This window comes from Macaca fascicularis, chromosome 14 (assembly GCF_037993035.2).
Source record: "Macaca fascicularis isolate 582-1 chromosome 14, T2T-MFA8v1.1".
Lineage (NCBI taxonomy): Eukaryota > Metazoa > Chordata > Mammalia > Primates > Cercopithecidae > Macaca > Macaca fascicularis.
In genome coordinates, this window is record NC_088388.1 from 45,299,205 (window position 1) to 45,311,866 (window position 12,662).

Consider the following 12,662-nt stretch of genomic DNA (forward strand, 5'->3'; position numbering starts at 1 on the left):
TCTCTTTTGCTCCCTAAGCACAGTGAAATGACAATAATATAAAATGTAAGACACGGATAAATACATAGAGATTTTGGAAGGGAATACCAAAGAACCAAAGAATCTCATAATTTAGTTGAGAGAAAAAAGGGAATGAAATTATATTGGTAAATCTGTGAAGAAAGACCCAGTACTCAGTGCACACATCAGAGAGCATGATAGTGGATGTGGAGCCATTCTTCACAACACAAACCAGTGGAGTCAAGAGGTATACAATGTGGGAGTGATAAAGGGACTAAAACATTACTGGGGTAACTGTAAACTGACCAGTCTCCACCTTTTCCCCTCAGAGATAAAACCTATACCAGTTACCTTTATTAAAATATCTAGTCCTTCATTCATAAATGTCAACAAAAAGCAAGAATTCTTAAACATATGAAGCTGGAGGAAGATTTACACACATCCCACAAGGAATGAACTACCAAGAAGGTATGGGGCATAGACCTGGAACCATAACAAAGCTATTCTATGAGCTGCTCCCTCCCAAATGTATCATCTTTATTTACAAATGTGTAGCTGTGGAATTACTAACACTGAGGACATTTATTGTTTGAAATTAGCAATAACTCAGTTCTAATAAAGTGAAAAAAGATAAAAATAGTCATCTGGAATCTATCAGAAACAATGGGGTTGCAGGCTTTGGTGATAATGATTTACCTGGCTTTGAATATATAATGTCCTGAATCTTAAAAATTGATTAATTAATTCATTCATTGAATAAGTACTTACACTGAATGCCTAGGATGTGCTGGGTCCCCTTCCTGGTAATTGGGACACATCAATGAATGAAAAAAAGAAAAATTCCTGCCGCACCACAGGGAGCTGATATTTTGGTAAAGTTTACATTCCTATGGATTTCATCTTTGTGACCTAAGGCTTTTGAGAGTGGCAAGAAATATACCAAAATGTTGATAGTGGTCTCTGATAGTAGAATCATTGTAATTTATCCCTTTCATCTTCCCAATACAAAAATATCTTTTTCCCCCCCTTTCTTCCTTTTTATTTAAAGTAGAGGAGAATCAAGTGGGGAAATCAGTCTGGCTGCACTACAGAGAACAGAGGAGAGTGGTGGGAGGCAAAGACAAACAACTGGTCCAGTTAAGTGCAGACGCATTAATTCAGGTGAGAGATCTAAGAATGTAAAGTAACGCATGAGAAACATCATAGATAGACGAGAGACACATTTGAGAACCATTAAGGATACTCAACAGGACTCTGTCTCCAACAGGTATGTTGGGTAAAGGGGAAGAAAATGTCAAGTATGAAGGCCAAGTTTACAACTTGGAAAAAATGAGTGAATGCAGCAGATCTGTTTTGTTTTACTCAGTTCTTGCTTAGATCTCTATAGCCATGGCAATGATTCTTGATCAAACTCTAAGAACAAGAACGCCTAGATCACTCATATGATTGCAGAATAATGATGATACTCCATTTACCTGAAGCAGTAGGTTTAGATGAAGCAAGTTGACGACATGTTTAAAGTAAACATAAAGATTCATCATGCACACTTATTACCTGGTTTGGGTATATACCATGGCTGGTCACATGGTGGAAATATGCCTACTTGACCCGCTAGCTTTAAGAACTACAGTCTCTAAGACTCAAGCAAATTTCCCTAGGTAGAGACATCTCACATGTGCCTCTGAGGTATGAAGCTGGGGAGTAAATCTCTTGTGTAACTCTTGTGTAAAAAGAGAGAGATACCTTGGAAGTCTGCCTGTGACCTCTTTGCCTGTGGGTATCTTTTTCCTGCTGTTTCTGCCCTATACCCTTTTCTGTAATCTTAGCTGTGAGTACAGCTTTATACTGAATTGTGTGAGTTCTTCCAGTAAATCACTGAACTAGTGGGTGGTCATGGAATGTACCCCATAAAGACAGAACCACTGGGGTGAATTAGAAATTAAGGGGGCTTCGGGGTATACTAGGAAGGGAAATAAATTTAATTTCCCTGGAAGGTGTCTGATCACCTTCATGACCTTCACCAGAGTTCTATGGCTTTTGAAGAACAAATTTTTAAAAAAACTATTTTAGCCTCATCAGTGGTTCAAATTTCTCTTTGGCTTTAATTCACATTTCTGTTATTTCTATTAAATTTAGAAACAAAATACGAAGTAGCATCCCTTATTTCAAGAATTTTTGCTGGTGTATTTTGTAATTCTTTTCCAAAATACACACACACACACACACACACACAGACAGACATACACACACACACACACACACACACACACACACACCCCACCATCACCACCACCATCTTTAAAATCATTACCTTAAGATACTTTACTTCTACTCAAAAACCTTAACTAAGCATCTACTATGTACATCAGACACTTTGTTAGGTATTAGGGATAAAAAGATGAGGATAAAGCTCCTGTCCTCATGTCTAGAGAAAGACACCTACATAAACATGACAATAAATCAAAATATTCTCTAGACTTTCCTTAATGTTTCCTTTCTAACAGTATTCTAGACACAGGCAATATAAAAGATTGCATCTTTAATGTCATACTGAGATTGAGTGTACTGCATTGTGGCCATATGATGGATCAACCTTCTAAAAACTCTTCTGCAGTAACATCTGAAAGTCTGAATAATGAGCTATTCCCTAGCTGTGTCAATGAGAAACCAAAGGCAGCCAAGATAATGCTAAAAATATTAAACAGAAGCTACCTGTGCTTCCCGAGGGTAATAAACACAGTATACAATTGTCTGGCAACTGAATAGCTTTGCTATCCTTAGGTAAGTTTATGTTGCTGAAATGATCTTTCACTGCAGAGTCCAAAGTATGATAGCAAGAATAAGAAACAATTTCTCATTCTCTTCCATATCTTACTAACATAACATCTCAGAAAATCTATATTGTTTTATTCATGTCTGCAACCTCAGAAGAGCCAGCCTAATCCTTAAAGCCTGATATACTGTCAGTTTACAATAATAACCAAAATGTATCCTATTCTAAACTCATTTCTTTAGAAATGCTAGATCACCTTTTTAAATAAAAAGGAGATAAAAATTGTTAGTAGTAGTATTTACTATTTTTTTGGTAAAGACAGTTCTTGCTATCTTGCCCAGGTTGGTCTTGAACTCCTGGTCTCAAGGGATCCTCCTACCTCAGCCTACCAAAGTGCTGGGATTACAAGTGTTTAAGCCACCATGCCTAGCCAAAAATTATTTTAAACATAATCCAAGGATTGTTAAGTTGCATGTGTTTGAAAGAATAAAAGACTGTATATTTTAAAAATATCTATCTTTTAGAATTTAAAGTGCCTTTTAGAGATGTAGGCTTGAGGAGTTTAACAGAAGATATTCTGCTGTATACAGACTTCTGACAGAGAAAAGGGCCTCAGAAGGGATAAGGACAACTTAGAGCCTGCTAACCAGAAGAGCTGTTTTCATTGACTGATGTTACAGAAAGCTTCAATAAACAAGAATAGACAAGTATCAGAGAAGTTGAGAACAGAGTTCAAGAGAGGTGAGTGAGTACAGAGTATGACTAAAGTTTGACGTTTTATGGTATAAGAGAATAGAGATTGTGAAACAGAAGACAAAAAAGTGAGTCACATTTTGACAAGATAGCTGCAATAAATGTCCTAAATGAAACATAACCACCCAAACATAAAATACTATTTGAGGCACTGATGCCAAGCCAAGCATATGACCACTACTAATAATTAACATGATTATCATTACTGCTAACATTTAGTAAGCAGTTACAGGGCCAGCCATTTTGCAAAGCACCATAATGGATACAATTCCTGTAACAATCTTATGAGACTCTATCAACCTCATTTTATAAACGAAGAAATCAGGGCTTAAAGGGGTTGTGTAATTTGCTCATTATTATAAAGCTAATTAGTGAAAGAAAAATTAGAACTCAAGTCATGTCTGGATGCTGAGATGAGCATGCTATGTGGCATCCTCAACTGGTTAGAATAATGAGTCAGTAAACTGTGGGGATATTAACAATTAACTTTCGTACATATTCTTTTAGAAGTACATTCACAGAGGAATAGAAGGTATTTCACTCCAAATTTTAAAATTTCAAAAGGAAGACAAAGGAGACACATATGAACACTATAAAAATAACACCTTTTCACAATATAAAAAAGGCAAAGAACATTTCTGAAGAAACAGTACAATGTTGGCTTATCCAAAACAAAAAGGCCTGCTTTTCAAACTATCTGTAGGTTTTAAGTAAAGCAAACTACTGAATATAACCAATACATACCTTGTAAGTAGTTCAATGGAGATAAGGAATTGCAAACTGGCTATGAGGATAAGCTATGGAGTCAGGCTGCCTGGGAACTAATTCTTACCCACTATAGAGACACAGTCTCACTATGTTGCCCAGGCTATAGTATGGTGGGTATTCACAGGTGCAATCCTAGCACACTAGTAGCTGCAAACTCCTAGTCTCAAGTGATTCTCCTGCCTCAGGCACACGCCACCATGCCCAGCCTCTTAATCTCTATAATAGGTATAATAATCTACATCAAAAGAGATTCAGTTATACCTGCACCAAAGGAGAGTCAATAGAAAAAACTAAATTAATGTTAGCAATTTTATTATTAAATTGGGGTATCTAAAGATTGAGTGCTAGTCATTTTCAATAAATGTTCTCATGCACTAACACTCAAATGTATTAGGACACATTTACTGATATAATATATAAGTTTTACTTCAAAATACTCCAACAAAAACAAAAACAAAATAAAAAGGTGGGAGGGAAATGGATAAAAAAAGATGGCAAAAAAATTGATAAATGTAGACACGAGTGATAGGCACACAGGAATTCATATCATTCTCTCTACTGTCATGTACAGCTGAAAATTTCAAAAATCCTTTTAAGGAATTCTCAGGAATAACTCTGATACTTCAAAGCAAAGGTGGGGGGAGGTTCAGACTACATAACTGTTCAACAGTTTTATGAACAGATTTTTAAAAGTTCATATATTTTTGCAAAATGTATCTGGTGAACAAATGCTTCCCTCTGCTCTGATGACCATGACTCTGGTAATGATTGGCAAAACTAATGTCTATAATGAATCTTAAACATGGCCATCTAGCATGAGGTGAGACAAAGATCTACACAAATATCACTGCATCTTGATAATAACAACTACAGCCTTTGATAGTTTCCATCTGAAAAGAAAACTAGGAATTGAATGACAAGGTATTCAATAAGCAACTAGAGTACAATCCTGGTCATTAGTACTAAAAGCCGTGAGATAATAAGCAGCCTGCTTCTTTAGTCCTTTAAATACATCTACTTGTTCAATTTCCACACTGTACAAAGGGAGAAAAGAACATATGCAGGACCTTTAAAGATAATTAGAAAAAAAAAAAAAAGTCTTATGTGGATAACATTTGTTTTGTTAAAAATCCATTACCACAAAGTCACAATACATGGCTGTTCCCTCTGAATCAACTGTGAACTTGTTGTATAATAAAACTTTTCCTCACTAAGCTTCTAGGTATATGCTCTCATGTGCAATGTTTTAAAATTATTTTTTAAAGTGTGATTATTTTTTGCAAAAGCTTATTTATAGTAAATATGTGCTCTATGCAAAATGTTCACTTAGCTAAATTGGTACTTTAATTGAATATAAACTTAAGGTTTAGTCATTTTATTACACTCTCCATGCTTGGTAGTAATCTTGGTCACAAATGCTACTTCTCTGACTGCTAACATTACAGCAAGAAAATAATTATTTGCAGTAGTGAAACTGATTTTGATTTCTTCATTGCACTTTTTATCTATGCTTCCTTCCTATAACTACATCTGACACTCAAGCAAAGATTTAGATATACTTTGGAGCTAGCAGGAAATCTTACAAAAATGACACTTTACAAGATTGAGAGGATAAACACTGGTAAGCATAAAATATTTGACACAGCAAAGAATAGTTTGACGTATTTGCTTCCTACTTCACTACATTAAAATTAGTGATCGAAATTCAAAAATTTGGTTGACAAAATGATCAAACTGTCCAAAAATACACACAGAAAAGACTAAAGACAAGTACTTTGACTCAATGATTAGACAGAGGATCCTTATTGAAGTAAGTCACATATCTCTACCTATTCCATCCTGAGAAACTGACAGAGCTCAAATTTTGGGTCTTAGATATCTTGAACCCTAGTAATTTTAATGAAAAGCTATTATGCTAGATTAGATTGCTGGGTTTTAATCTCATTATTACCATATAAACATCTTGTTAAAATACTTTTAGTTATGTGCTTACTTAGCTGAGTTAACTTTAAGTTAAATATCAAAAACACGTTTGTATCGAATCCTCTAAGTATGGCTAAAGAGACATTCTGTTAGCTCTGGCTTTATAAGTGAAAGACCTAAAGATGAGATGGGAGGAGCAATTTATTATTGTCTTTGAGTACATGGAAAAGCACTCCTTTGTGACTGCAGATGTCACTTGCTGAATCAGGGACATATTTCTTTCACATTTCTGCTTTTGCCCACTGATGTTGAAGACGCTATCTTAACAGAAAAAATACTAATAAATGCAAATTGACACCCATCCTTTGATTAAAAGTAAGTTGGTAGCTTTCCCGGAGACTTTAAAAACAAAGACTTAATCCCAAACCATTCTGGGCTCTGCACCGGTGACAAATATACTTTAGAAGGTCTTCTAACTAATAAAAATATTTAGGATTATGTGGGCAGAAAAAAAATTATTCTTAAATCTGGATAGAATTACTGTGAATATCTTTAAATAATATTTTAACATAGCTTCAAGGTTTTTAATACCGGTATTAAATTAAAAGAGTTACACAGACTAGTTTATCATTTATTTTGAAAAATCATAAAATATAATTTTTTTAAGCAATTGTTTTTGCTGGGAGCTCATCAATATACGAGAAACACGCTTAATTCCACTGTCTTGTTCCTCCAAAACTGTAACTCTAGATCAAAAGTAATATATCATGAAGTGTTTAGATGACTGCAAAGAAAAAAGGACTGAAAATTAATTTCCCTCTAGCAATAATTTGTCAGAAAACATTTTCCTCATTATTTTAAGTAATCGAATGTCAAATGTATATGTCAGAAACATTTTAAATATTTTACTAAGAAGCTTGGACACTGTATACTCTAGCACTAAATATTAATATTATAAACGATGAATTTTAGGTGTAATCATTATATAAACATGTTTCTACAAAGACAATGGGAATCAGGACTTCTGTAAAATAAAATGAAACAGTGTATTATAATTCCTTTCCATTTCTTTCATAGAGTTAAGAAATTAAAATGAGAGCACATCTAGTCCCATGCTATAGTAAAAAAACTGACTAATTCATAAATGTACTCGAAATTCTAATAGAAATAGCTTTCATAAGACTAGAAATTCTAGTAGAAATAGCTCATCATAATTTTACTATCGACAATAAAATTTTGAGAATTCTTCTAAAACAATCTCGTCTTTGGTACAGTGGTTCTCATATTTGTTTGGATGGCAATGAATAAGCAATTGAGGGTACTTTCTATGGAACCCCCAAAATGACTATGTTGTACTTAACGGTATCATAAGAACTAGAAAAAGCTTGACTAGATATCTATTGATATATATGTATGTGCAATTCTATAATTGCAATTGCAACATATGTGTGTGTGTGTGTGTGTGTGTATACATATTCCAATACAAAAATCACAACCACAAACCATTATCTATGAAAAACCTAACAAGTTCAGTGCAATTTTTCCATTAACACTGATTTGGTATTTGTTAATAATAACCATAGCTAATGCTCCAAATATTTAACATGTGGCGGGCAACAGGCCAAACTGATTTATATGTATATCTTTCTTATAACTTACGCATCTCAAAATATTTACTATGTGCTGGGCAATAGGCCAAACTGATTTATATATACGTATTACTTATAACTCATGCATCTTACTTACAACCACAAACAAAACTTACAAGTTTGTGAAACAACTGAGTGAAACAACTGAGATTTCTAACATGCCAGATGTACTTTAACTCAAGTTCCAAGTACTGGTTAAATGGTAGCGTGAGGACTCCATCCCAAGCTTGATTCAAACTTGTTCTTCTAACCACAACACTATCCTTCTAGTTACAAAATAAAATCTAAACAAATTTAAATATTTTATATAATCATATTTAAATGTTTTAACTAATCAGAAAAGATCAACACTAATCAAATTTTTAAAATTTTTTTTGGAGAAAGTGTCTTGCTCTGTTACCTAAGCTGAAGTGCAGTGGCATGATCACAGCTCACTGCAGCCTCCACCTCCCCAGGTCAATCAATCCTCCTGCCTCAGTCTCCCAAGTAAGTGGGATTACAGGCATGCACCACTATGTCTGGCTAATTTTAAAACATATTTTATAGAGGACAGAGTGAACTCCTGGGCTCAAGCAATCCTTTCACCTCAGCCTCCCAAAGTGCTGGGATTACAGACATGAGCCACCATGCCCGGCTAACATTAATCAATCTTAAGAGTGGAACAGCAGTGTAAGTTGAAGAATCACTTAAAAGTTGCTATGAGAAGCCTCCTATTGATTACGTATTCTGGAAATGACTCCCAAGTTCCAAATGTAAGGTGCTTTTGTTAAGCACATAGGGAAAGAAATTCAGTTGTGACAGCTGGATTTCAAATAAAGGCCTTCTTACTAGGTCATAAGCCAACTATAAAATCAACCCAACTAAATACTCAAAAGACAGAGAGTTTTAGAGAATAAAAGTTTTAGGGGGTAATAAACTAAATCCACTCTGCTTTGTTTTTAGCAACTTTGGAATTTACTTAATTTGAAGGAGGTACATGGACTAGTGTTGTCACAAAAGAAAAAGACTAATAACTCTTAGTCTTTATAATTGGTATTTGCTAAAGAAAATATTACTAACATATAATAAATATATTAGTAAGTAGGGAGTCCTGTCAGTATTACCCTAAGTATCAAGTTTTTAATTTTACATTATTAGAATTAGCATATTTATAGCCATAGTCAGAAAGCCAGAGAACTACATAAAAATAATTCTCATCAATGTGAACTGTGAAAAGATGATTCAGCAGCATAGCTCAAATGTGTCTAGCTCAATTCAACTTAAAATATTATTATTCTGGAGTGAATTTTTACTAAAAGACAAATGTCATTAGTCTGCCTTAGATAGCTACTAAAGACAAGAAAATCTGTTAAAGAATCATTAAATTTTAAAATAAACTTAAATGAAGGCTTAAAATACATGTACCTTATAATATCCATTGCCTGGTAAAGTATTTCGGATTGATCAACTCCAAGAACCTTCTTTGCCCCAGCTTTAGCAGCAAACATAGAGAGAATTCCAGTTCCACATCCAACATCCAAAACTACCTGGGGTAATTAAAAAAAAAAAAAAAGAGATGTTATCAAAAAGGTCTCTATATTAAATTCTATTCATATATTATGATCTTTCTGGCTAGGAAAAATTCACACTAAAAACTTTAAACTGGCTAGGCATGGTGACTCATGCCTGTCATCCCAGCACTTTGGGAGGCCGAGGTGGGCAGATCACTTCAGGTCAGGAGTTTGAGTCCAGCCTGACCAACATGGAGAAACCCTGTCTCTACTAAAAATACAAAATTAGCTGGGCATGGTGGTGCATGCCTGTAATCCCAGCTACTCGGAGGGCTGAGGCAGGAGAATCTCTTGAACCTGGGAGGTGGAGGTTGCGGTGAGCCAAGATCACGCCATTGCACTCCAGCCTGGGCAACAAGAGAGAAACTCCATCACAAAAAAAAAAAAAAAAAAAAAAAATTTTAAACTAAGCAAATACGGCAATTTCTATTTGGGAAAACTGAACATATCATTACTATGAGTTGTTTTAAATTAATAACAGTATAGTTGGCTATAGTCTATTGTAATCAGACCCAACAATGCTTAATTTAAGAGATTTTATATAAAAAAAATTATGTCTATAGATTTAAGAGAGAATCATTGTTTTTAATTTCCCTATTGTATGTATATTCTATCTTAGGCTCAGTAATTCTACATTTTAACAGAAATAAATTTCTTCAAGTTTGAGTGGCAGGAATTAATTTAAGCAGGATGGCTTGACCCAATACAATTTGAAAAGGGTTATACAGTAATCAAGGATATGGAATATCACTACATCTTTCCCACTCCTAAAATCAAATATTCAGCCCATTTTAATAAGAAAGTACAATGAACACAAGTTAGCTGTCAAAATTCAGTAACTTGAGAGTTTAAGTTGCAAACTTAATTCTTGGTGAAAGAAAAGTATTTATTAGAACCAAAAGTTTTAAGATGCTATTGGGGGTAAGTGGGGAGCAATTATTTAAATCAAGAATTTAATATGGTTTTCCCTGGAATATAATGAAGCCTGCTTAGTTCATAGTAAAAACAAAAACAAGTCACCAAGGAAACACATTTAGCAAAATCTTTCTAGGTACACTACTCTGTGAAATTACTGAAAACTAGTGCTTTAAATCTTTCACTATCAATGGCCTAAAAAATCATATATATTTGTCCCAAAATAGGAAATTATTTCAATGCCCTCATACTGTAAGTATTCACTAAGCATTACTAAGTACCAGGAATTGATTTCAGTGACAGGGGTACAGCAACAAACAAGACCAAATCCCTGTCTTAATGGCACATAAAATCTTGTGAGAGAGACAAAGAATATAAAATAAGGTCAGGTAGTAAGAAAAATCAAGTAGAGTAGAGTTAGAGCAGAGGAGAGAAGATACACTCTTTTACCATTCTAGTTAGGTCTGAGAATACCTCTCTGATACATGTGAGCAGAGAACTGAATAAAGGAGGGTGTCATGCAAAGATCTAGGAGAAGAGCATTTTAGTCAGGAGGATATTAAATATAAGACACAACATTCCAGGCAAAGCCAAGATGGCCAGTGTGGCTGAACTGGGTTCAGAAAGGTCACTTGGAGGTGAAGGCAGGGGTCAGATCACAGAGTGCCTTGGATTTTCCTCTGAGTAATGAGAAACTATCCTACGAAAAATAAAACTAGAATTAAGAATCGATGATACTGTACACCAATTTTTTTTTCTCACTAGGCAATAGAATTGTGGTTTAACCATCAGGTACATTTCCTATGCTTTAAAAAAAATTTTATGCATATTACAATTCAATACATGTTTTTCCTTCTTTTACACAAATGATAGCATATTATACCCACTGTGCTACATATATATTTTTTTTAACAATATAATTTAGAGATCTCTCCGTATCAATTTCTAGAGCTCCTTTCTTTTATGTAGCTGTACAGGATTCCATACTATGGCTGTATCACAATCCAGTTCTCTGATGAACATTTTAGGTGTTCCCAAAACCTTACTAGGGGAATAAACGCTGAAAATAACCTCATATGGAAGCCCATTCCCATGAATTAGTAAATCTAAAGAATATATTCCTAAAAGTGAAAACACTGTGTCAAAGAGTACATATTTGTAATTCTGCTAGACATAACCAAATTGATCTCATAGGGCAATTCTGCTAATGAAGACTCCAATGAGCAATGTATTGGTACCAATTTCCTCATAGGTGAGACTAGCCTATGGGACATATAATCAAACTTTTGGATGTCTACCCATCTGGCAATCACAAAATAATGATATGTTGATCTAGTTTTAATATGCATTTCTCTTAGGAGATTTAGCATCATTCCATGTATTGTAGAGCCATCTGTAATTTTATGTGAACTACTGATTTACATCTTCTCTCCATTTTTCCCACTCAGTTGCTAGTCCTTTTCTTATCAATCTGTCTTAGCAGATAAGAGTTATTTGTAAATTAAGATTAGCCCTCTGTAATATGACATGCCATGTTTTCTCACAGCATGTATTTTTGTCTTTTGATTCTACTTACAGTGATTTTTGCTACACAGGAATTCTTAACCTACAATTAAACTTATTAATCTTTTCTAAAATATCTCCAGGACTTTGATCATAATTAGATAAGCCTTCCCCAGTCTTCCCATTTCATTGCATTTCATCTTTACCCATTTCCTTCTAGTACATTCACAGTTTCATTAACACAGTTTGTTTTTAAACCATGGTACACTCTATGAGGCATGGTTCCAACGCTTTGTTCAAATGGTTGGCCACTTGTCACAATATCAGTTATTAAACAAGGTTTCCCCCACTGACTTGGTATGTGACCTTTAACAGTCATTTAAATATTTATGTATATTTGCATTTAGAAGTGGATTTTAAATCTGTTCTGTTAATCTATATATTCATGTGCCAGGAATTATTTTAGTTACTGAAGCTTTATAAAATGATTTAATATCAAGTAAGTCTGGTCCACACTCACTGCAAATATTTTCCACAATGTTTCTGGAAGACTTTTTATATTTATTTTTCCATATAAACAAGATAATTGGTTTGTCTAGGTTTAAAAGTGTTAGCATTTTTATGAGAACTGAGCTAAAATTTAGGGAAAACAATTCTGAGTTTTCCTATTTAAGAACCTGGTATGACTTTCAATTTGCTTAAATTGTCTGTTAGGTACTTTAGTTGTTCTTTTACAAATCTTTTTTTATATAAGTCCTGCATATATTTCTAGTTTACTTCTCTGCATTTTATCTTCTGTATTACTATTATAAGTGGGGTTTTCCTTCC

The 12,662-nt window shown here is 34.2% G+C and overlaps 1 protein-coding gene across 5 annotated transcripts in view; it reads right to left on the reverse strand.

Moving 5' to 3' along the window:
* The window catches only part of PRMT3 (protein arginine methyltransferase 3), a 128,703-nt gene that overhangs the window by 95,636 nt on the left and 20,405 nt on the right, over window positions 1–12,662 (reverse strand). For all 5 annotated transcript variants that reach the window (XM_045371609.2, XM_015434975.3, XM_065528380.1 and 2 more), the window contains one exon: window positions 9,271–9,392. In XM_045371609.2, coding sequence (XP_045227544.1) covers window positions 9,271–9,392 — 122 coding nt within the window. The remainder of the gene's footprint in view (window positions 1–9,270; window positions 9,393–12,662) is intronic.